This window comes from Heptranchias perlo, unplaced genomic scaffold (genome assembly GCF_035084215.1).
Source record: "Heptranchias perlo isolate sHepPer1 unplaced genomic scaffold, sHepPer1.hap1 HAP1_SCAFFOLD_59, whole genome shotgun sequence".
Taxonomy (NCBI): domain Eukaryota; kingdom Metazoa; phylum Chordata; class Chondrichthyes; order Hexanchiformes; family Hexanchidae; genus Heptranchias; species Heptranchias perlo.
In genome coordinates, this window is record NW_027139612.1 from 6,647,715 (window position 1) to 6,669,910 (window position 22,196).

Consider the following 22,196-nt stretch of genomic DNA (forward strand, 5'->3'; position numbering starts at 1 on the left):
AGACTAAATTCAGAGAGGAGCTGAAGAACGCGGTGAAATACCCACTCAATCTAATTGTTAAATTAGTGAAATCATAGAAAGAGCTGAAGGGTTTCAAGCACTCGAACTAAATGCCATTTCATTCTCCATCCCCTACACTTCCCAGGGGACGGAAAGTACATTTTATATTAGCAGTACGGAGTCCTGAAATTATCTTAAATCAGATTCTGAGATGACATTTTATTGATAATCTGACCTATTGAGGCGGGATTTGCTTTGCAGACGTGAATTGTTGTTCAAAATGACGGCACTAAAGAGCTCAGCTGGACTTTAATTAACTGACCGCAAGACAAAATGGGCAATGTTGGAAATCAAACTCACTTCTGTGGACCTGATCAGGATGTGTGTAATTCACATAAATGGTGTGAGAGAGGGAGAGAGGAAGGGAGAGAGGGAGGGAGACAGAGACAGAGAGAGAGAGGGGAGGGGGAGAACGGGAGACAGAGAGAGTGTGAGAAAGAGGGAGAGAAAGGGCGAGGCAATTCGAGACAGTGACAGAGAGAGGGAGACAGAGAGAATGAGAGAGGGAGAGTCAGAGACAAAGAGAGCGTTGGAGAGAGACAGAGAAAGAGAGACAGAGAGAGAGAGACAAAGGGGAAGAGAGAGGGAAAGGGCGAGAGAGGGAGAGAGAGTGGGAGAGAGAGAGGGAGAGAAAGAAGGAGAGGCAGAGAGACAGAGAGTGAGATATAGAGAGAGGGAAGCGAGGAAAAGAGAGAGAGAGAGTGACGGAGAGAGTGACGGAGAGAGTGACGGAGAGAGTGGCACAGAGAGAGGCCGAGAGAGAGACCAGGAGAAAGACAAAGAGAGAGGCAGGGAGAGAGAGACACAGAGAGAGTGAGAGACAGAGAGGGCAGAGAGAGGGAGAGAAAGAGATAGATAGAGAGGCAGAGGGAGAGAGATGAGAGACAGAGAGAGGGACAGACAGAGAAAACAAGGACAAAATAAATGTACCAATTATGTACCAGAAATAGAGGGGCAGAGACAGAGTTACTCAGAGACGGAGAGAAATGAAGAGTAAGTTATTAAGACAGAGAGAAACATAAAGAGAGAAAGGAAGCATACATATATATATAATGAGAGAGAGAGACACTGCCAAATAATTACAAAGTGAGAGGAGAGGAGAGGTAAATAGACAGAAGAAATCAATTCAAAGTCACGAGACACTGAGAGAGAGTCAGAGCAGGAGGGTGTCAGACATAAAACGACAAGGAGAAAGAGAAAAAGAGGAACAGAAAGCAGGGAGGAAATAGAAAACAGGAGAGATGAGGAGAAATACAAATATTAAAACAGAGACTGAGAGAGATGGAATGAAATACAGAAACAGATGCAAAGAAGAGTTCGAGAAGTCAAATAGAAACAGAGAGAAAGAAGTAGACAGAAGTAAAGCTCGAGAGAGTGAGAAGCAAAGAGAATGAAATAAAGACAGATGGAAATGGAAGGAGGGAGAGACAGATGGAAAGAAGCAAAAGGGAAAAGTAGATCCACAGCGAGAAACAAAGAGAGAGGTGATGCCAGGAGGCTGCACAATAAAGTCACTCAGCCTTGTGTACCTGACCCTGACCATTACTCACTGCAGGAGTTTCCCAGCTGCTCTGTGTAGTAAACATTCATCTGATAAACTAAAGCCTGAGACTAAATCGGCTTCAGCATGTCTGAAGGAAAAGGACGATTAAAAGGAGGAAGGGCTGTTAGAAGGACTGTTAATGACACGTTGTGAAAGACCACACAGCAGAGGATAGATCACCATCGCAATAATAACGATTCCAGGAGGGCTAGAGATGGTTTGAACTCCTGCCAGCTTGACTTGGTTACGTTGTGGACACTGAGAGAAAACAAGTGAAATGTCAATCAATCATGGGTTGTATTTGTAGGAACCTATTTTTGAAAAGGTACTGTCCTCGAGGTGTGGTTCTATGTTACAAAGAAGCTGGGCAGAAGTTGAGTGGGGAGAGACACAGATCCACCACTGCTGCTCCAACCTCACCTTTCGCTTCCTGACAGCACCACCTCACCTGGAATCTTCCTGACTGCTCGCTACCTCCCATCTTGATGCCTCGATGCAGGTTTACAGATTGCCTGTGAAGCAGATGACCTGGATGCCAGAGTAAGACAGGCTACACTACAACTGTATCCATCAAAACGCCTGGAATCTTCCAGGCAAGATTGAGTCTACCACAAGGATATAACTTTCGTTATCAGCTTAGTCGAAGACACACATTGGATTTCCAAACGGTTCTGCATTTTGGGAATTCAGACTATGTTGTTTTATTGGTGTTAAAGCAATTCTAAATCGGGTATAATCCCCAGATGTTGATTAAATTCTCATGTAAATTTTTCTAGTGTATTCAGAATAATAAATGATTGTTTTGTTCATAAAGCCATGGTTTGTGCCCGAAGTTTCTTCAGGATAAAGAGCCCATTATTTAAACATAAATTTTAACCTTTTGGAGATAAAAAGTCATTGCCCCAAATTAAAGTGTAAAATCACTTTGCACCTTTTTGCTCCTCCATCTGTATCATGTGTAACTTTCCCAGTGAGCTGCTGGGATTCTGTAATAAATCACAATGTACACTTACCCCTTCTGCTGTATTATTAAACTGGGCAGAGTCCCGCAGCACTCTCCTGTTCTGTTACTGTTACAAGTACTGTTATTGTTTCAGATGAAAGAAAAATATGAATAATGGAGAAATGAACCAAATCCTAGATCAGAACTACATTCAGATTGATTCCAATTTTACTCTGATTTATTTGATAGAAGCTAGAATTGCAAACACTACACAAAATGATTCATTTGACCTTTCCTCCGAATGTCTGGTCTCTCTGTCTCCAGAAGCATTCCGCCCAAATATTCAAATGTTAATCCATTTTTTTGCAGATGTTCACATTTTGGTCCTTGATTTCCTCACTGCTCCTCTGTCTTTGTGTTGAACACCAGCTAGTGCCAGTCTCACTCCGTTTGTATCTTTAACTATAGTTCAACAGTGATTTAACAGGAACAGCGAATGAACCCTCTCCGTGTCTCACACCACAATAAGCTTCATCTTGCCCCTCAGTAAGATGACTGCCTTATTGGTGGCTGTTAGGATTCAAGATCAAAGCGTCCATTTTGTTTCAGCTTCATGGCGGCCAATTTGTTCAATATGACCATCTTGTCCTCCAGTAATTTGGCCGCCTTGCCCCTCAGTTAAATGGCCGCCTTGCCCCTCAGTTAAATGATCGCCTTGCCCCTCAGTTAATTGGCCGACTTGCCCCTCAGTTAAATGGCCGCCTTGCCCCTCAGTTAAATGGCCGCCTTGCCCCTCAGTTAAATTGCCGCCTTGCCCCTCATTTAAATGTCCGCCTTGCCCCTCAGTTAAATGGCAGTCTTGCCCCTCAGTTAAATGGCCGCCTTGCCCCTCATTTAAATGGCCGCCTTGCCCCTCAGTTAAATGGCCGCCTTGCCCCTCAGTTAAATGGCCGCCTTGCCCCTCAGTTGAATGGCCGCCATGCCCCTCAATTAAATGGCCGCATTGCCCCTCAGTAAGATGACTGCCTTACTGGTTGTAAACAATTTTACCACACCAAGTTATAGTCCAGCAATTTTATTTTAAATTCACAAGCTTTCGGAGGCTTCCTCCTTCGTCAGGTTTCACATCGTTCACCTGACGAAGGAGGAAGCCTCCGAAAGCTTGTGAATTTAAAATAAAATTGCTGGACTATAACTTGGTGTTGTAAAATTGTTTACAATTGTCAACCCCAGTCCATCACCGGCATCTCCACATCATGCCTTACTGGTGTCCATTTTGTTTCAGCTTCATGACATTGAAGTTGTTCTTCACAGATTTAAGGTTTCATGGTAACTATGGCACAAGAGGAGGCCTTTCGCCCCACTGTGCCCGTGCCAGCTCTTTGAAAGGGCTGTCGAATTCGTCCCATTTCCCCCTTTGCTCTTTCCCCACATCCTTTATGGAGGCTTTATAATAGTAGTTGTATTATGCAAATACATATATATGTAATAATGCAAATTGATGTTGTAGTAGTTATAGAATCATAGAATCATAGAAGTTACAACATGGAAACAGGCCCTTCGGCCCAACATGTCCATGTCGCCCAGTTTATACCACTAAGCTAGTCCCAATTGCCTGCACTTGGCCCATATCCCTCTATACCCATCTTACCCATGTAACTGTCCAAATGCTTTTTAAAAGACAAAATGTACACACCTCTACTACTGCCTCTGGCAGCTCGTTCCAGACACTCACCACCCTTTGAGTGAAAACATTTCCCCTCTGGACCCTTTTGTATCTCTCCCCTCTCACCTTAAAGTTGCTGTAAGATATACAAGTTGTCGATAAAGATTGTCTCTCAATCTTTTACTACTTAGATTCTTCTCCTTTATAAACTGGGCTTTATTTCTGTGTCAATGAATGTTGCTGAGAGATTGTCCCTGTAACTGAGTGAGGGATCATGCTGTGTGTTAGGTTTTTTAAAAAACGTTTTGCTTTGGCTGTTTTAAATGTCATGAATTTGTTTGAACTCTTTGGCTGATTGGAAAAAGCCACAAACTGTAAGTTGACCACAAACTACAGACTTTCTCTCCACAAGGGCACTGACTGAGGCCTATAACACAGGCTGCACCCAATTAGACTCACGCGACTTTTGTCTGGGTCACTGTGGGATCATTGGGTGCACTGTGGATCATTGGGACACTGTGCATGACTGGAGCAATATCACGAATGCACTGTGGTATCAGTGGGTCACTCTGCAATCACTGTGGGATCACTGGGTGCACTTTAGATCACTGGGACACTGTGGATCAATGGGGCACTATCACTGGGTGCACTGTGGGATCACTTGGTCACTGTGGGAACACTGTGGGATATTTAATTACCCAGATGGGCCGAATGGCCTGTTTCTGTGCCGTGCTGTATTCTATGTGAAATATATATAAAGATATGTACGGGGTTAAATTCGATAACCCCCGAATCCGGGCGCGGGGGTCGATTAACCCCCACGTGATTAACCTGAACCCGGTCGTTGAGATGCAGACAGTCCGTGAGATTGGTGCTGCCTGGTGATGTTCCTGATTCCTGCGAGCAGTCAGGCCTGGCTGCGCTGTTGAGCGGCTTCTCACCAACAGAGGGGGCCCTGATATTGCGTGAGTGGTTCGCACCTCTTAAAGGCAGCCTGCACCTCACAAAGTCAAACATTTGATTCAGATACAAACCTCCGGGGTCATTTCTTCTCGTACAGTTTTGATTGGCAGCTTCTTTTGAATTAAACAGAACATTGCTTAAAATGACTGGCTCCCAGTCACTGTTTTGAAACCATTGATCAGCCTGTCTTTTTCGAACTGGTGAGTCTGTTTGGAATCTCTGAGAATGTTCATCAAGTCGACAGTTTCCATAGTCTGTGAGAAAAAGACAACAAAGAACCAGGATGTTTGAAAGTTCGGTCACAGTTTCGTAAGGTATTTGTGAATTATTTATTATTTTCTTTTCCAATAAGGATCTGGTTGATCTTTACAGTAAAACTGTTGCCTTACTGCTGCTATTCTGTTTATTCTCTTACTGTTTCATCAAATTGTTTGGCAGTTAAAGTCTAAAACAAGGTCCAGTGTAGTGTGAATCTGTCACCCTCTGAAGAGCAGGCACTATTAGGCACTGGATAGAACGAGTGGGCTGAGATAATCTGAAGGGTTTTCACTGTTCATTACCTGGAGCCCTTCAAATGTTACATTGATATCAGGACAAGCGGAAACACTGAGACATTGGGAGTGAAGCCTCACCTGACAGAGGAGCTGCTTTTCAAGCATTTAAATCAGCAAAATTTCACTTCATTAAACTAGACAAAAAGGCAACTATCTCTGAACTGTCTCCACTATCTGAAAAACACAGGCATTTTACTGATCGGGGAATAATGATCTTGTTCAAACTGTAGGAAATAAAACTCAATTCTAATCTTTTTAAAATAACGATCTGATATAAAGCATTCTCCAAACAAACAAAAGCACGAAGCATTCCCAGGACATTGAGAGATTATGTGAGTGGGCAAAACTGTGGTAAATGGAGTTCAAATTGGGGAACTGTGCGGTCATCCACTTCGGATCTAAGAAAGATAGATCAGAGAGTTTTCTAAATGGTGAGGAGCTCGGAACTGTGGAGGAGCAGAGAGATTTAGGGGTCCAAGTACAGAAATCATTAAAAGCTAGTGGACAGTTGCAGAAATAATTAAAAAGGCTAATAGAATGTCGGCCTTTATTTCTCGAGGGCTGGAATATAAAGGGGCGGAAGTTATGTTCCAGCTGTACAGAGCTCTAGTTCGAGCCCATCTGGAGGACTGCATTCAGTTCTGGGCACTGACCCTCAGGAAGGATATATTGGCCTTGGAGGGGGTGCAGCTCAGATTCACCAGAATTATAGCCGGGCTAAAAAGTTTATATTATGAGGACAGGCTGCATAGACAAGGCTAGTATTCCCCTTAATATGGAAGAATAAGGGGTGATCTAATTGAGGTGTTTAAGATGATTGAAGGAGTTGATAGGGTGGATAGAGAGAAACTACTTCCTCTGGTGGGGAATCCAGAACAAGGGGGCATAACCTTAAAATTAGAGTTGGGCCGTCCAGGGGTGATGTCAGGAAGCACTTCTTCACACTAAGGGTAGTGGGAATCTGGAACTCTCTCTCCCAAAAGTCTGTTGAGGCTGGAGGGTCAATCTGAAATTTTAAAACGGAGATTGATAGATTTTTGTTAGGCAAGGGTATTAAGGATTCTGGAACCAAGGTGGGTGGATGGAATTAAGATACAGATCAGTCATGATCTAATTGAATGGCGGGACAGGCTCAAGGAGCTGAATGGTACACTCCTGTTCTTATATAACAGGCTCGTGGGGCTGAATGACCTCCTCCTGTTCGTGTGTAACAGGGCCGAGGGGCTAAATGGCCTCGTCCTGTCCCAGTGTCATCGGCTTGAGGGACTGCATGACCTCCAGTTACTGTATAACAGACTCGAAGGGCTGAAAAACCTCATCCTGTTCTTATCTAACAGGCTCGAGGGGTTGAATGACCTCCTCCTGTTACTGTGTAGCAGGTTCGAAGGGCTCAATGGCCTCCTGCTGTTCCTGTCTAATAGCCTTGAGGTGCTTGCCGCCATTATGTCCAAGATGGCCGCTGTACTTACAGCCATTTTGTCCTAGACGCCGCCATATTTTCCGCCATTCTGGGATCACTGTGGAGTGACTGGGTGCACTCTGGGATCCCTGCATGTGCTCTGCGATCACTTTGGGTTGACTGGGTTTACTCTGGGATCCCCGGGTGCACTCTGGTATCACTCTAGGGTGACTGGGTGCATTCTGGGATAACAGGGTGCTCTCTGGAATCACTCTGTGGGGAGACGAGGTGCACCCTACGATCCCTGAGTGCACCCTGAGATCTCTCTGGGGTGACTGGCTGCACTTTGGGATCCCTGTGTGCACTCTGGGATCACTGGGTGCGACTCTGGGTTAACATTGGGGTCACAGGGATATTGTGGGGTCACTGAGGTATCAATGGGGGCACTCTGTGCGGTAATTTTGACTCAGATGGCTGCCGTACTTGCCTCCACTTTGCCCTATATGGCCTCCGTACATGCCGCCATTTTGTCCGAGATGGCCGCCGTACAAGTTGTTTTTGTTGTAGTAGTAGTTGTTGTGATGTTTTAAATATAACGACAGCCACTTGGGATCTCTCTGGGATGAGTGGATGCACTCCGGGGCCAATTTGGGGTCACTGGTACATTCTGGGGTCACTTTGGGATCACTGGGGAAACTTTGCGCAGTACTTGCTGGCATTTGGTCCAAGATGGCCACCGTACTTGCTGCCATTTTGTCCAAGGTGCCGCCATGCTGGCCGTGTGTAAACATATATGTGTATAGTATATATGTATTATAAATACAAATTGTTGTTGTTGCAGTAGTAGTAGTGGTGTTGGGCTAAATATAAAGACTGCCACTCTGGGATCGCTGGGTGCATGTAAGGGTCACTCTGGGGTGACTGGGTGCACTTCGGGATCCCTGGGTGCTCATTGGCATCACTCTTGGGTGACTGGGTGCACTCCGAGATCACTGGATGCACTCTGGGATTAATCTTTGTTGACTTGGTGCACCCTGGTTTCACTCGTTTCACTCAGGAATCACTCTGGTGTTACTGGGTGTACTCTGGGGTCACTGTGTGATCACTCAGCAATCTGTGCGCAGGACTTGCCTCTGTTTTGTACAAGATGGCCGTCGTACTTGTCGCCATTTTGTCCAAAATGCCAACATGCTGGCCGTTTGCAAATAGACATATACAGTATATATATTATAAATACAAGTTGTTGTTGTAGTAGTAGTTGTGGTGGTGGTCTAAATATAAAGACTGCCACTCTGCGATCACTCTGAGGTGACTGCATGCAATCTGGGGTCACTGTGGTATCACTGGGGACACGCTGTGAGGCACTTTCCGCCATTTCGTCCCAGATGGCTGCCGTACTTGCCACCATTTTGTCCAATATGGACGCCGAACTTACCGCCATTTGCCCCAGATGTCGCCTTGCTGGCCGTCTGTTGTAGTTGTTCGGGTCGTGTTCTAAATATAAAAGCTGTCACTCTGTGATCACACTGTGGTGCCCATTGCCTCCCTGAGAGTGGAGCGGCCGAGGCCTCCACCAGAGGGGACCGACCGAGTCCTCCTCCACAGGCTGCACCCAAACAGGGCCCACGTGAGTTCGGTCTGTTTATTGCCCTGGGGTTTAATTTCCTCTCTGGGCCCTGGTTTTTGGGGCCTCGGTTTAACATGTTCCTGTTCGATTGTGACCGTTGTGATTTAACCAGGTTAAAGCCTGGGTTTAAAGTAGCCCGGCCTGCAATGTTATACAAACACGTTAACCCAGAGTGAGACAAACAGGGGCCGAGAGGAGATTAACGTCGGAAACGTGAACTCCTGTACGGGCTTCGAGGGTTTGTTATATTTTCAAAATGATGCTTGTGTTTCGGGGAGATGCGACATCTTTGAGGGGTCAGAGCGGCGATTTGAGGGGCTTTGATGGAGTAAATAAGGAGAAACTGTTTCCAGTGGCAGGGGGTCGGTAATCAGAGGACACAGATTCAAAATAATTGTTAAAAGATCCAGAGGTGACATGAGGAAGGATTATATTTTATGCAGCGAGATGTAATGATCTGCAATTCACTGCCTGAAAGGGAGGTGGAAGCAGATTCAATAGTAACTTTCAAAAGGGAATTAGATAATTCCTGGAAAAGGAAAACTGTTTTGGCTACGGGGAAAGATCAGGATAATTGGACTATTTGGTGAGCTTTTCAAAAGGGCCGACACCTGCACGATGGGCCGAATGGCTTCCTTTTGTGATGGATCATTCTGTGATTTTGCTGCGGGTTCACGTCAGCCATTTTGCGGCAGGTGCATGGCGGCCATTTTGTGTGCATGTCTGAATGCCATTTTGTGGGGTCTTTTGCTCAAAGTCCGACTCACCATTTTGTGTAAACTTCATATCGAGTCTCCCAAGTCAGGCTCCTCCCCGCTCCACGCACCCACCCACACACGCAGGGTTCACTAGACCAAACAGTCACGTCTGCAGTGCCGTTTGGAGGAGGAGGGATGTAATTTCAAGGATCCTTTAGTCAATATTTTAAAACACTCACACCATTTAAAATAATAACGAGACCAGGCCTGAGCTGAAGTAAGTGGTGGAGTTTTATTGACACAGCACACAGACAACAACTTACATTTATATTGCACCTTTATTGTAGTAAAACGTCACAGGGCGCTTCACAGAAGCGAATCATGTGACACCGAGCAACACAAGGAGGTAATCGGACAAGTGACCAAAAGCTTGGGGAAAGAGATAGTTTTTAACAAGCGTCTTAAAGGCGGAGAGGTTCAGGGAGGGAATTCCAGAGATTGGGGCCGAGACAGCAAAAGGCACGGCCACCAATGATGGAGCAATGGCAATGGGGGATGTGCAAGAGGCCAGAATTGGAGGAACGCAGAGATTTTGGAGGGTTGCAGGGACACTTGTTACAGATACCGACTCCTCACTGGGAGCGATACACACTGTACAGAGGGACATTTTTACCCTGGGCACTTCCTGTCTGTACATTGACCCAGTGTCCCACTGCAGCCCAGTCTGAGCCCCATCCTGGGCCCTTCCTCTCTGTACATTGATCCAGTGTCCCACTGCAGCCCAGACTGAGCCCCATCCTGGGCCCTTCCTGTCTGTACATTGACCCAGTGTCCCACTGCAGCCCAGACTGAGCCCCATCCTGGGCCCTTCCTCTCTGTACATTGACCCAGTGTCCCACTGCAGCCCATACTGAGCTCCACCCTGGGCCCTTCCTGTCTGTACATTGACCCAGTGTCCCACTACAGCCCATACTGAGCTCCACCCTGGGCCCTTCCAGTCTGTACATTGACACAGTGTCCCACTGCAGCCTAGACTGAGCCCCACCCTGGGCCCTTCCTGTCTGTACATTGACCCAGTGTCCCACTGCAGCCCAGACTGAGCCCCACCCTGGGCCCTTCATGTCTGTACATTGACCCAGTGTCCCACTGCAGCCCAGACTGAGCCCCACCCTGGGCCTTTCCTGACTGTACATTGACCCAGTGTCCTATTGCAGCCCAGACTGAGCCCCACCCTGGGCCCTTCCAGTCTGTACATTGACCCAGTGTCCCACTGCAGCCCAGACTGAGCCCCACCCTGGCCCTTCCTGTCTGTACATTGACCCAGTGTCCCACTGCAGCCCAGACTTAGCCCCACCCTGGGCCCTTCCTCTCTGTACATTGACCCAGTGTCCCACTGCAGCCCAGACTGAGCCCCACACTGCGCCCTTCCTCTCTGTACATTGACCCAGTGTCCCACTGCAGCCCAGACTGAGCCCCACCCATGGCCATTCCTGTCTGTGCATTGACCCAGTTTCCCACTGCAGCCCAGATTGAGCCCCACCCTGGGCCCTTCCTGTCTGTACATTGACCCAGTGTCCCACTGCAGCCCAGACTGAGCCCCACCCTGGGCCCTTCCTGTCTGTACATTGACCCAGTGTCCCACTGCAGCCCAGACTGAGCCCCACCCTGGGCCCTTCCTGTCTGTACATTGACCCAGTGCCCCACTGCAGCCCAGACTGAGCCCCACTCTGGGCCCTTCCTGTCTGTACATTGACCCAGTGTCCCACTGCAGCACAGACTGAGCCCCACCCTGGGCCCTTCCTGTCTGTACATTGACCCAGTGTCCCACTGCAGCCCAGACTGAGCTCCACCCTGGGCCCTTCCTGTCTGTACATTGACCCAGTGTCCCACTGCAGCCCAGACTGAGCTCCACCCTGGGCCCTTCCTGTCTGTACATTGACCCAGTGTCCCACTGCAGCCCAGACTGAGCCCCACCCTGGGCCCTTCCTGTCTGTACATTGACCCAGTGTCCCACTGCAGCCCAGACTGATCCCACCCTGGGCCCTTCCTGTCTGTACATTGACCCACTGTCCCACTGCAGCCCAGACTGAGCCCCACCCTGGGCCCTTCCTGTCTGTACATTGACCCAGTGTCCCACTGCAGCCCAGACCGAGCCCCACCCTGGGCCCTTCCTGTCTGTACATTGACCCAGTGTCCCACTGCAGCCCAGACTGAGCCCCACCCTGGGCCCCTCCTGTCTGTACATTGAACCAGTGTCCCACTGCAGCCCAGACTGAGCCCCACCCTGGGCCCTTCCTGTCTGTACATTGACCCAGTGTCCCACTGCAGCCCAGACTGAGCCCCACCCTGGGCCCTTCCTGTCTGTACATTGACCCAGTGTCCCACTGCAGCCCAGACTGAGCCCCACCCTGGGCCCTTCCTGTCTGTACATTGACCCAGTGTCCCACTACAGCCCAGACTGAGCCCCACCCTGGGCCCTTCCTGTCTGTACATTGACCCAGTGTCCCACTGCAGCCCAGACTGAGCCCCACCCTGGGCCCTTCCTGTCTGTACATTGACCCAGTGTCCCACTGCAGCCCAGACTGAGCCCCACCCTGGGCCTTTCCTGACTGTACATTGACCCAGTGTCCTATTGCAGCCCAGACTGAGCCCCACCCTGGGCCCTTCCAGTCTGTACATTGACCCAGTGTCCCACTGCAGCCCAGACTGAGCCCCACCCTGGCCCTTCCTGTCTGTACATTGACCCAGTGTCCCACTGCAGCCCAGACTTAGCCCCACCCTGGGCCCTTCCTCTCTGTACATTGACCCAGTGTCCCACTGCAGCCCAGACTGAGCCCCACCCTGCGCCCTTCCTCTCTGTACATTGACCCAGTGTCCCACTGCAGCCCAGACTGAGCCCCACCCATGGCCATTCCTGTCTGTGCATTGACCCAGTTTCCCACTGCAGCCCAGATTGAGCCCCACCCTGGGCCCTTCCTGTCTGTACATTGACCCAGTGTCCCACTGCAGCCCAGACTGAGCCCCACCCTGGGCCCTTCCTGTCTGTACATTGACCCAGTGTCCCACTGCAGCCCAGACTGAGCCCCACCCTGGGCCCTTCCTGTCTGTACATTGACCCAGTGCCCCACTGCAGCCCAGACTGAGCCCCACTCTGGGCCCTTCCTGTCTGTACATTGACCCACTGTCCCACTGCAGCCCAGACTGAGCCCCACCCTGGGCCCTTCCTGTCTGTACATTGACCCAGTGTCCCACTGCAGCCCAGACCGAGCCCCACCCTGGGCCCTTCCTGTCTGTACATTGACACAGTGTCCCACTGCAGCCCAGACTGAGCCCCACCCTGGGCCCCTCCTGTCTGTACATTGAACCAGTGTCCCACTGCAGCCCAGACTGAGCCCCACCCTGGGCCCTTCCTGTCTGTACATTGACCCAGTGTCCCACTGCAGCCCAGACTGAGCCCCACCCTGGGCCCTTCCTGTCTGTACATTGACCCAGTGTCCCACTGCAGCCCAGACTGAGCCCCACCCTGGGCCCTTCCTGTCTGTACATTGACCCAGTGTCCCACTACAGCCCAGACTGAGCCCCACCCTGGGCCCTTCCTGTCTGTACATTGACCCAGTGTCCCACTGCAGCCCAGACTGAGCCCCACCCTGGGCCCTTCCTGTCTGTACATTGACCCAGTGTCCCACTGCAGCCCAGACTGAGCCCCACCCTGGGCCCTTTCTGTCTGTCCATTGACCCAGTGTCCCACTGCAGCCCAGACTGAGCCCCACCCTGGGCCCTTCCTGTCTGTACATTGACCCAGTGCCCCATTGGGGACCATCCAGCCCCGGATATCCGGCAGAATCAGCGCTGTGGGACCGGGTGACTGAGTCTCGTGACCCTGTCGCTGGGCCTCTGACGTCACAATGGGAGACGACGCTCGCTCAGCTCGAGCTGGAAACCGTTAAAGGGCCGTTCGGATTTCAACCTGGAGCGCGGCCGGTTAAAGGGGAGGGACAGAGAATCGGCCAAAAATGTTCATATCATGAGACCAGGAATGGTTATAAATTGAAATGTTCATATAATGAGACCAGGAATGGTTATTAATTGAAATGTTCATATAATGAGACCAGGAATGGTTATAAATTGAAATGTTCATATAATGAGACCAGGAATGGTTATAAATTGAAATGTTCATGGAATGAGACCAGGAATGGTTTCAATTGAAATGTTCATATAATGAGACCAGGAATGGTTATAAATTGAAATGTTCATATAATGAGACCAGGAATGGTTATAAATTGAAATGTTCATGTGATGAGACCAGGAATGGTTATAAATTGAAATGTTCATATAATGAGACCAGGAATGGTTATGAATTGAAATGTTCATATAATGAGACCAGGAATGGTTATGAATTGAAATGTTCACACTCCCACTCTCAGTCCGGGTCTGGATTCCCGCAGTGACTCCAGGTGTCTCTTTCCATTTGGACTGAACAGATTCCCCCTCAGCCTGAAACAGATTAAAGATTAAACAGGAAATAAACAGATGGAACAACAGTGTAAATAACAGGGAGACTGGGGTTAATATTTCAATAATAATTACAGACAAAAAAGGGACTGAATCCCATTGATATTTTATTTATTACATTGAACATTAACACAAACACTTACCGGATCCGCTTCAGACTCCTGCGGGTCAGTATGAGGGAACGGAGAGCGGGGACAGATCGGTCTGTGAAGGAGTTTGATCCAAGGTTCAGATCCGTCAGTGACCGGTTTGTACTGAGAGCGGAGGAGAGATCATCGGTACAAGAATCTGTGAGACCGACATCATCCAGACTGGGGATCGGAGAGAGAGAAATAACAGGAATCAGGGTAAATCCCCAGTGTTGATCAATAAGACTAATACTGATATTAATAAACACTGTACATTATTAGTAACACTATTACTGATAATAAACACTGTACATTGTTATTAGTAATAGCACTATTACTTGTACTAATAATAAAGTGCAGTGTCAGATATTCAGTTATTATAAACACAATCTCACACAGTCTGATACTTACTGCAGTTTCTGTATTTTACAGTCCGGGTTCCTCAGAGCCGCAGACAATAGTTTCACTCCTGAATCTCCCAGTTTATTATTACCCAGATTCAGATCCGTCAGTGACCGGTTTGTACTGAGAGCGGAGGAGAGATCCTCGGTGCAAGAATCTGTGAGATCGTTATCCCATAACCTATAGATCAGAGAGAGAGAGAGACGAGCAGAGAAAACAGGAATCAGAGTAAATTCCCAGTATTTATTTGTATTATGCTTGCTTATACTGACATTAATATACGGTGTTAGACATCCGGTTATTATAAACACAATCTCACACAGTCTGAAACTTACCCCAATTCCTGTATTTTACAGTCCGGGTTTCCCAGAGCCGCAGACAGTAGTTTCATTCCTGAATCTCCCAGTTTATTTCTCCCCAGTCTAATCACACAAACAGACAGAGAGTGAGAAACAAACTGAATCCAATCCCCGATCTGATACAATTTCTCTCTGATATCACAGGAAACAATTGAAAAATCTTCAGGAAATTAATAACCAGATTTCCCTGTCACTGACAATGAATCTCTCTCTGTCCAATGCCCCATATATTCACGGACTGTCAGTAAATGTATTGATTAAATAAAGTGCTGTCTGTGTGAAGTCTTTAAATGTCCTTCAGTCCGGTTTCATTCCCGAATGATCAGAATTACCCTCCTGGACGGTCCCTTCATGTTTGGGGAAACTTGTCTCATTTCTGCTGCTTCTTAAGGCCCAGATTTTAAGGGAATGTGATGATTTTCCCTGCATTAAATGATAAAGCGGTGATTTCCTGTACTTTATGCAGTATTATATTAATCTGTATAATATCTCGGAGTGAGTTATATTGTGAAACGGCGCTAACGGCTGCTGTAAAATCCGTCCCACAGGATTTCATGTGACAAGGAGAATTTATTCTGTCCCGTTACATGTTTTAAATGTCCCTTTACTCCAAGTTTATAGGGGAGGGGAGGCTCTCTCTTTATTCCCACTAAACTGGCTCCACATTTATTTCAGGTTGAACGGGCCTGGCAATTTATGGGGAATTTTCTGAAGTTCCGTCGCTGAGCGGGGCATCACAGACAGGGGGGCAGATTATGGGAAATTCCCTGGTTCACTGCCCCCTGGTTTACCCAGGATCCTCCCGCTGTGTGTGAGGCCCCACCGCTGGCCGGTGTGTGTCTGTACTCCTGGGCTAATACCCTTCAACCCGTGAGATTGGAACCTTTTTACCGGCAGATTTCAGCTCCCAAATCCTACTGAAATGTCGGCCTGGATTAATGAGCGAGGGGCCTGAATCCACGACCTTCTGACTCAGAGGCACGAGTGCTGCCAGCTGGGTGAAGAGATGGTGGATGTATTGGAGAGTGTGAAGGGCTGTGTCATTGATGAGTTAAGATAACGGACCGACGTCCTGCGGGGAAAGCTCAGCTCACCCACTGGCGGTTGACTGCCCGAAAGCTGTGTTTTGCTCTTTGTTACTGAATGTTTGGTGTTTCTGCTTCCCTCTCCTACACATGTTGACAGTCCGGTGACCGTCACTTGTCCCCACACCTCGGTAAGAGGGTGGAATGATCCAACACAAGGACCGCTGCAGTTAGTGTCGGTCTACGTGTAAGTAACAGTGAGAAGGAGTCTCTTCAATGGACGTATCTCAGGCAGTGAGACAAACAGCAATATCATTTATTGCAATTAAATTATCAGACTCTTTCAGTGACCTGTATTTACTGATCCGATGAAGAATGTAAAATCCCCACTTGTTCACAAGGATCCATTTCAGATTCTCCAGTTCTTAGGGAATTACTAACCGACCCTCTTATCATTTGTCATATTTGTGTTGAATCTGCTTTTCTCTGGTTTATCTGAACTGTTTGTTTCCCTTCATTACGGAGCAACAATACAATCCGTGACTGTTGTACAATTGGCCCAACAGTTACCTCAACACTTGACACTTGTGCAGTCCGGGTCCCAGCCGCTGGAGTCCTTCACATTGAATGGAGCAGTTCTCTAGATCGAGGTGTTTTATTGTATCACAGAGTCCAATAACATGAGACAGCACCGCACAGTCAATCGGGGTCAGTTGCAATGTTCGCCCTGAGTCCCTGTCTCCAAATATAAGTGTTCCCACAGATCCCACTGTGGCCCTAGCCAGTGTTTGATTCTGAGACTCAAACAGGTAGTGGAATGCGTTCAGGAGGTTCCTTTTACCAGTTTGACTCTCTGTGTTTCCAATCTGTCCTTCAACCTTCTCCTTCACCCAGTCAATCACTCCGTAGATCGTTTGATGAAGAAATGGACCCAGAAACTCCTCCAGGGGCCGAGCTGACTGTGGGGAGGAGAGACCAACAACAAAACGGAGAAATATCTCAAATCGTCCATCTTCCTTGCTGTGGGCTTCACTGAGGAGTTTCCGGATGTCCCCTCGATCTGGAGTCAGGAATTGTGCGAGTGCAGCTACAAACTCTTGGATGGTGAGGCGCGGGAATGTGTAAACCACACTCTGGGCAGAATCATCTCTCTCCAAAAGTTCCATCATGAACCCAGACAGAAACTGGGAAGGTTGCAGATTGTACTTGATTAAATCTCCATTTCCAAACACAATCTTCTTCTCGAAGACTCCAGTGAAGGCCATCTCACCGATCTTCAGTAACACATCACGGGGGGATTCAATCTCTCGGCCATGGTTTTTCAGAATGTTGTAAATATAGTAGGAATATAGTTGGGTGATGGTCTTGGGAACTCGCTGCTGTTTCCCGTCTCTTTGTGTGAAGAAGGGACCCAGTGACAGACCGAGGATCCAGCAGTAGGAAGGGTTGTAACACATGGTGTACAGGATCTCGTTCTCCTCCACATGTTTGAAAACAGCTGCTGCCACCGACTGATCTTCAAAAAACTTGTTGAAATATTCCTTCCGTTCCTCACCAACAAATCCCAAGATTTCAGCCCAGACACTGATCTCAGCCTTTTCCAATAAATGTAATGCAGTGGGTCGGCTGGTCACTAGAACTGAACATCCTGGGAGCAGCTTGTGCTGTATTAAACTGTACACAATGTCAGACACTTCACACCGGTCTTCAGGATCTGTGCACATGTAATCAGCCTCTGTATTTATCCGATTGTTATCAAAATCGATACTGTCCTTGAATTCATCTAAACCATCGAATATAAACAGTAATCCCTCTGGGTTCTTCCAGAGCTCTGCCAAAATATTCCTCAAGTATGGATACAGATCCAGTATCAGATTCCTCAAGTTTATTCTACAGTTAATGGCGTTCAAATCCCGGAATTTAAAACTGAAAACAAATTGAAAGTGTGGGTATATTTTCCCAGTGGCCCAGTCATAAACAATCTTTTGTACCATTGTTGTTTTTCCAATCCCCGGGACTCCGCTCACTGCTGCTGAACTCCCAGATTTGGATTTTCTCCGGGAAAAACTGCTCTGGAACAATTGATCAGTTCGGATTTTTCCCAGTTCTCTCCAGAGATGTTTCTCTCTCCACTCTTCATGGTCTCGGCCTCTTGCCAGCAGTTCATGTTCTACAAGTGTCCGATCTCGAACAGTAGAAATGACCGTTAGCTCAGTGTATAGAGTGACCAGCTGGAAAATCTTAACCTTCTCCTTTATTAGGATCGTGTTCACTCTCAGTGTTTCAGTTTGGACCCGGAGTGTTTCCTTGTGTTTCTGTTGAACATCTTCAATTAGAACAGACAGAAAGTGGTTTGTATTGGCTGAAAAAGAACAACTTCTCACACTCGCTTCAGTATTCAGTAAAATGTTGCGGAAATGGGAATTAGCATATTGTGTGCACTGGGTGAGAGACAGACTGTGAATGGACAGAAGTCCCACAGTTATTGTATCAGACCTCGGGCAGGTTATCTGGGATATTGTGGGCATTGGGAGAGGGACAGACTGTGAATGGACAGAAGTTCCACTGTTATTGTATCAGTCCTCGGGCAGGTTATCTGGGATATTGTGGGCATTGGGAGAAGGACAGACTGTGAATGGACAGAAGTTCCATTGTTATTGGGCAGATTATCTGGGGTGTTGTGTGAACTGAGAGAGGGACAGACTGAATAGACTGGAGTTAAATTCTTATTGTTTCAGGGTCCGAGCAGGTCATCTGAGGTTTTCGCTGTGCCTCTAGCGTCACCGTGTCACAGTTAAAGATTACTGCCATTCTGAAGGTACAAAAGGGAATCAGAGAGATGATTTAAGGTGTTAGAGGAGTTTAGGTTGAGGGAATGTTGAGAGTGTTTGATGTATTTTGTTTGGGCAATAGACTTCGGTATTGAAATATTTCAATGACATTCCATCATTAGTAAGGATGTAAGAATATAAGAATATATAAAATGGGAGCGGAAGTGGGCCATATGGTCCCTCGAGCCTGCTCCACCATTGAATAAGATTATGGCTGATCCACTTTTCCACCCTATCCCCATATCCATAGATTCCATTCATGTCCAAAAATCTATCAAACTCCATCTTGAATATACTCAACGGATACAGGAAACTGGCTCACAATCAACAAAATAATGAAAAATGGAGAGAAATGAAAGTCAGAAATATGAATGGAAATCAAGGTAATTCTCTCACCCAAAGGGTCAGAGAGCAGGAGTCCAGTTACCAGGGAACAACACGAAAGGGGCTGTGTAACTGAACGTGTTTCTGTGGATACACTTAGAGGAGAGGTAGGTGGGGCTATTTCTCTGACAGGGACATAATTATATTTTTTCATCAAATTGCATAAGGGCGTCGCTGGCAAGGCATTTATTACCCATCCCTAATTACCCTTGAACTGATTCAGAGGCAGTTTAAGAATCAATCACATTGCTGTGCATTTGGAGTCACAAATAGGCCAGACTTTTTTCTCCATCAATGAACTAAATGGGTTTTTATGGCAATAGGTCGCGTTCATGGTCAACTTTTAATAACAAAGAGCTTTTGTTGCAGGTTTTATTAATTAACTGATTTAAAAACCCCAGCCGCCGTGTTGGGATTTGAACTCCTAACTCATGCTGCATCCTGAGTTAAGTAAGATAACCACTACCCTGCACTATGAGCCAAGTCGCCTTTTCCTGTCTCGAATCATTCTCCTGTTTTTTTTGTGATTCAGAAACTGTGAACAATTTTCAGCAGTTTCACACCGACATTGAATGTGATTTTCAAACAGTCCTTTCATATCATCGATTAGAATTAGAATTAGAATTAAAACTACTGCCCACATCACTCAGTTCATTTCAACTGTTCTGCAATAATTATACTCCGTTGTTTCATTTTGGTCTGAATTTCCTATAATGCCACTTTGGGAAATTACAAATCTGTTTCCATTAGTCATTATATTGGGTCGATTGACACTATTAATATTGCCGCTACCCTCTTCCCTACTCTCCCTCCGCTCCTCTCCCTTCCCCCTTTCCCTCCCACCCCACACCCCTCTCCCCTCCTCTCCTTCACCCCCACTTCCCCCTCCCCCACTCCCCTCCAACTCCCTCCATTTCCTCACAACCCCTCCATTCGCACCCTCCCCCTTCCCTTCTCCCTCCTCTCCCCATCCCTTCCTCCTCCACCTCCCCTACCTCACCAACTTCACTCTGCCCCTCGCCCCACTCTCTCTCACCCTACCCCCTCTCTCTCTCTCCCCCTCTCCCTCCCCCACCACCCCCCTCTCTCACCCCACCCACCTCGCTCTCTCTGCCCCCTCCCTCCCTCTCTCTCCTCCCCCTCTCTCTCCTCCCCCTCTCTCTCCTCCCCCTCTCTCTCCTCCCCCTCTCTCTCCTCCCCCTCTCTCTCCTCCCCCTCTCTCTCCTCCCTCTCTCCTCCCCCTCTCTCCTCCCCCTCTCTCCTCCCCCTCTCTCCCTCTCTCTCCTCCCCCTCTCTCTCTCTCTCTCCTCCCCCTCCCTCTCTCTCCTCCCCCTCCCTCTCTCCCACTCCCCCCCTCTCTCCCCACTCCCCCCCTCTCTCCCCACTCCCCCCCTCTCTCCCCCCCTCTCTCCCCCCTCTCTCCCCCCTCTCTCCCCACTCCCCCCCTCTCTCCCCCCCCCTCTCTCCCCTCCCCCTCTCTCCCCTCCCCCTCTCTCCCCTCCCCTCTCTCCCCTCCCCCTCTCTCCCCCTCCCCTCTCTCCCCTCCCCCTCCCTCCCCTCACCCTCTCTCCCCTCACCCTCTCTCCCCTCACCCTCTCTCCCCTCACCCTCTCTCCCCTCACCCTCTCTCTCTGGCCTCCCCTCCCCCTCTCTCTCTGGCCTCCCCTCCCCCTCCCTCTCTCTCTCTCTCTCTCTCCCCTCCCTCCCTCCCCTCCCTCCCTCTCTCTCCCTCTCTCTCTCTCCTCTCCCCTCCCTCCCTCCCTCTCTCTCTCTCTCTCTCTCTCTCCCCTCCCCCCTCCAAACCTCTCTCTCTCTCTCTCTCTCTCTCTCTCTCTCGCTCTCCCCTTCTCTCTCTCTCTCTCCCCTTCTCTCTCTCTCTCTCCCCCCCTCTCTCTCTCTCTCCCCCTCCTCCTCTCTCTCCCCCTCCCTCCGCACTCTCTTCCCCCCTCCCTCCCGCACTCTCTTCCCCCCTCCCTCCCGCACTCTCTTCCCCCCTCCCTCCGCACTCTCTTCCCCCCTCCCTCCCGCACTCTCTTCCCCCCTCCCTCCCGCACTCTCTTCCCCCCTCCCTCCCGCACTCTCTTCCCCCTCCCTCCCGCACTCTCTTCCCCCCTCCCTCCCGCACTCTCTTCCCCCTCCCTCCCGCACTCTCTTCCCCCTCCCTCCCGCACTCTCTTCCCCCCTCCCTCCCGCACTCTCTTCCCCCTCCCTCCCGCACTCTCTTCCCCCCTCCCTCCCGCACTCTCTTCCCCCCTCCCTCCCGCACTCTCTTCCCCCCTCCCTCCCGCACTCTCTTCCCCCCTCCCTCCCGCACTCTCTTCCCCCCTCCCTCCCGCACTCTCTTCCCCCCTCCCTCCCGCACTCTCTTCCCCCCTCCCTCCCGCACTCTCTTCCCCCTCCCTCCCGCACTCTCTTCCCCCCTCCCTCCCGCACTCTCTTCCCCCCTCCCTCCCGCACTCTCTTCCCCCCTCCCTCCCGCACTCTCTTCCCCCTCCCTCCCGCACTCTCTTCCCCCCTCCCTCCCGCACTCTCTTCCCCCCTCCCTCCCGCACTCTCTTCCCCCCTCCCTCCCGCACTCTCTTCCCCCCTCCCTCCCGCACTCTCTTCCCCCCTCCCTCCCGCACTCTCTTCCCCCCTCCCTCCCGCTCTCTTCCCCCCTCCCTCCCGCACTCTCTTCCCCCCTCCCTCCCGCACTCTCTTCCCCCCTCCCTCCCGCACTCTCTTCCCCCCTCCCTCCCGCACTCTCTTCCCCCCTCCCTCCCGCACTCTCTTCCCCCCTCCCTCCGCACTCTCTTCCCCCCTCCCTCCCGCACTCTCTTCCCCCCTCCCTCCCGCACTCTCTTCCCCCTCCCTCCCGCACTCTCTTCCCCCCTCCCTCCCGCACTCTCTTCCCCCTCCCTCCCGCACTCTCCCCCCTCCCTCCCCACCCTCCCCCCCCTCCCGCACTCTCTTCCCCCTCCCTCCCGCACTCTCTTCCCCCCTCCCTCCCGCACTCTCTTCCCCCCTCCCTCCCGCACTCTCTTCCCCCTCCCTCCCGCACTCTCTTCCCCCCTCCCTCCCGCACTCTCTTCCCCCCTCCCTCCCGCACTCTCTTCCCCCTCA

At 49.5% G+C, this 22,196-nt stretch overlaps 1 protein-coding gene across 1 annotated transcript; it reads right to left on the reverse strand.

The window, feature by feature from the left end:
- Positions 1 to 9,726: 9,726 nt before the first annotated feature.
- On the reverse strand, positions 9,727 to 18,205 carry LOC137316375 (NACHT, LRR and PYD domains-containing protein 3-like; the record flags this gene model as incomplete). Its single annotated transcript, XM_067980449.1, has 5 exons — positions 9,727 to 13,947; positions 14,109 to 14,276; positions 14,505 to 14,675; positions 14,831 to 14,917; positions 16,450 to 18,205. Coding segments are annotated over 5 exons (2,270 nt in total), but the record flags the coding sequence as incomplete, so codon positions are not given.
- Between the last annotated feature and the right edge of the window lie 3,991 nt (positions 18,206 to 22,196).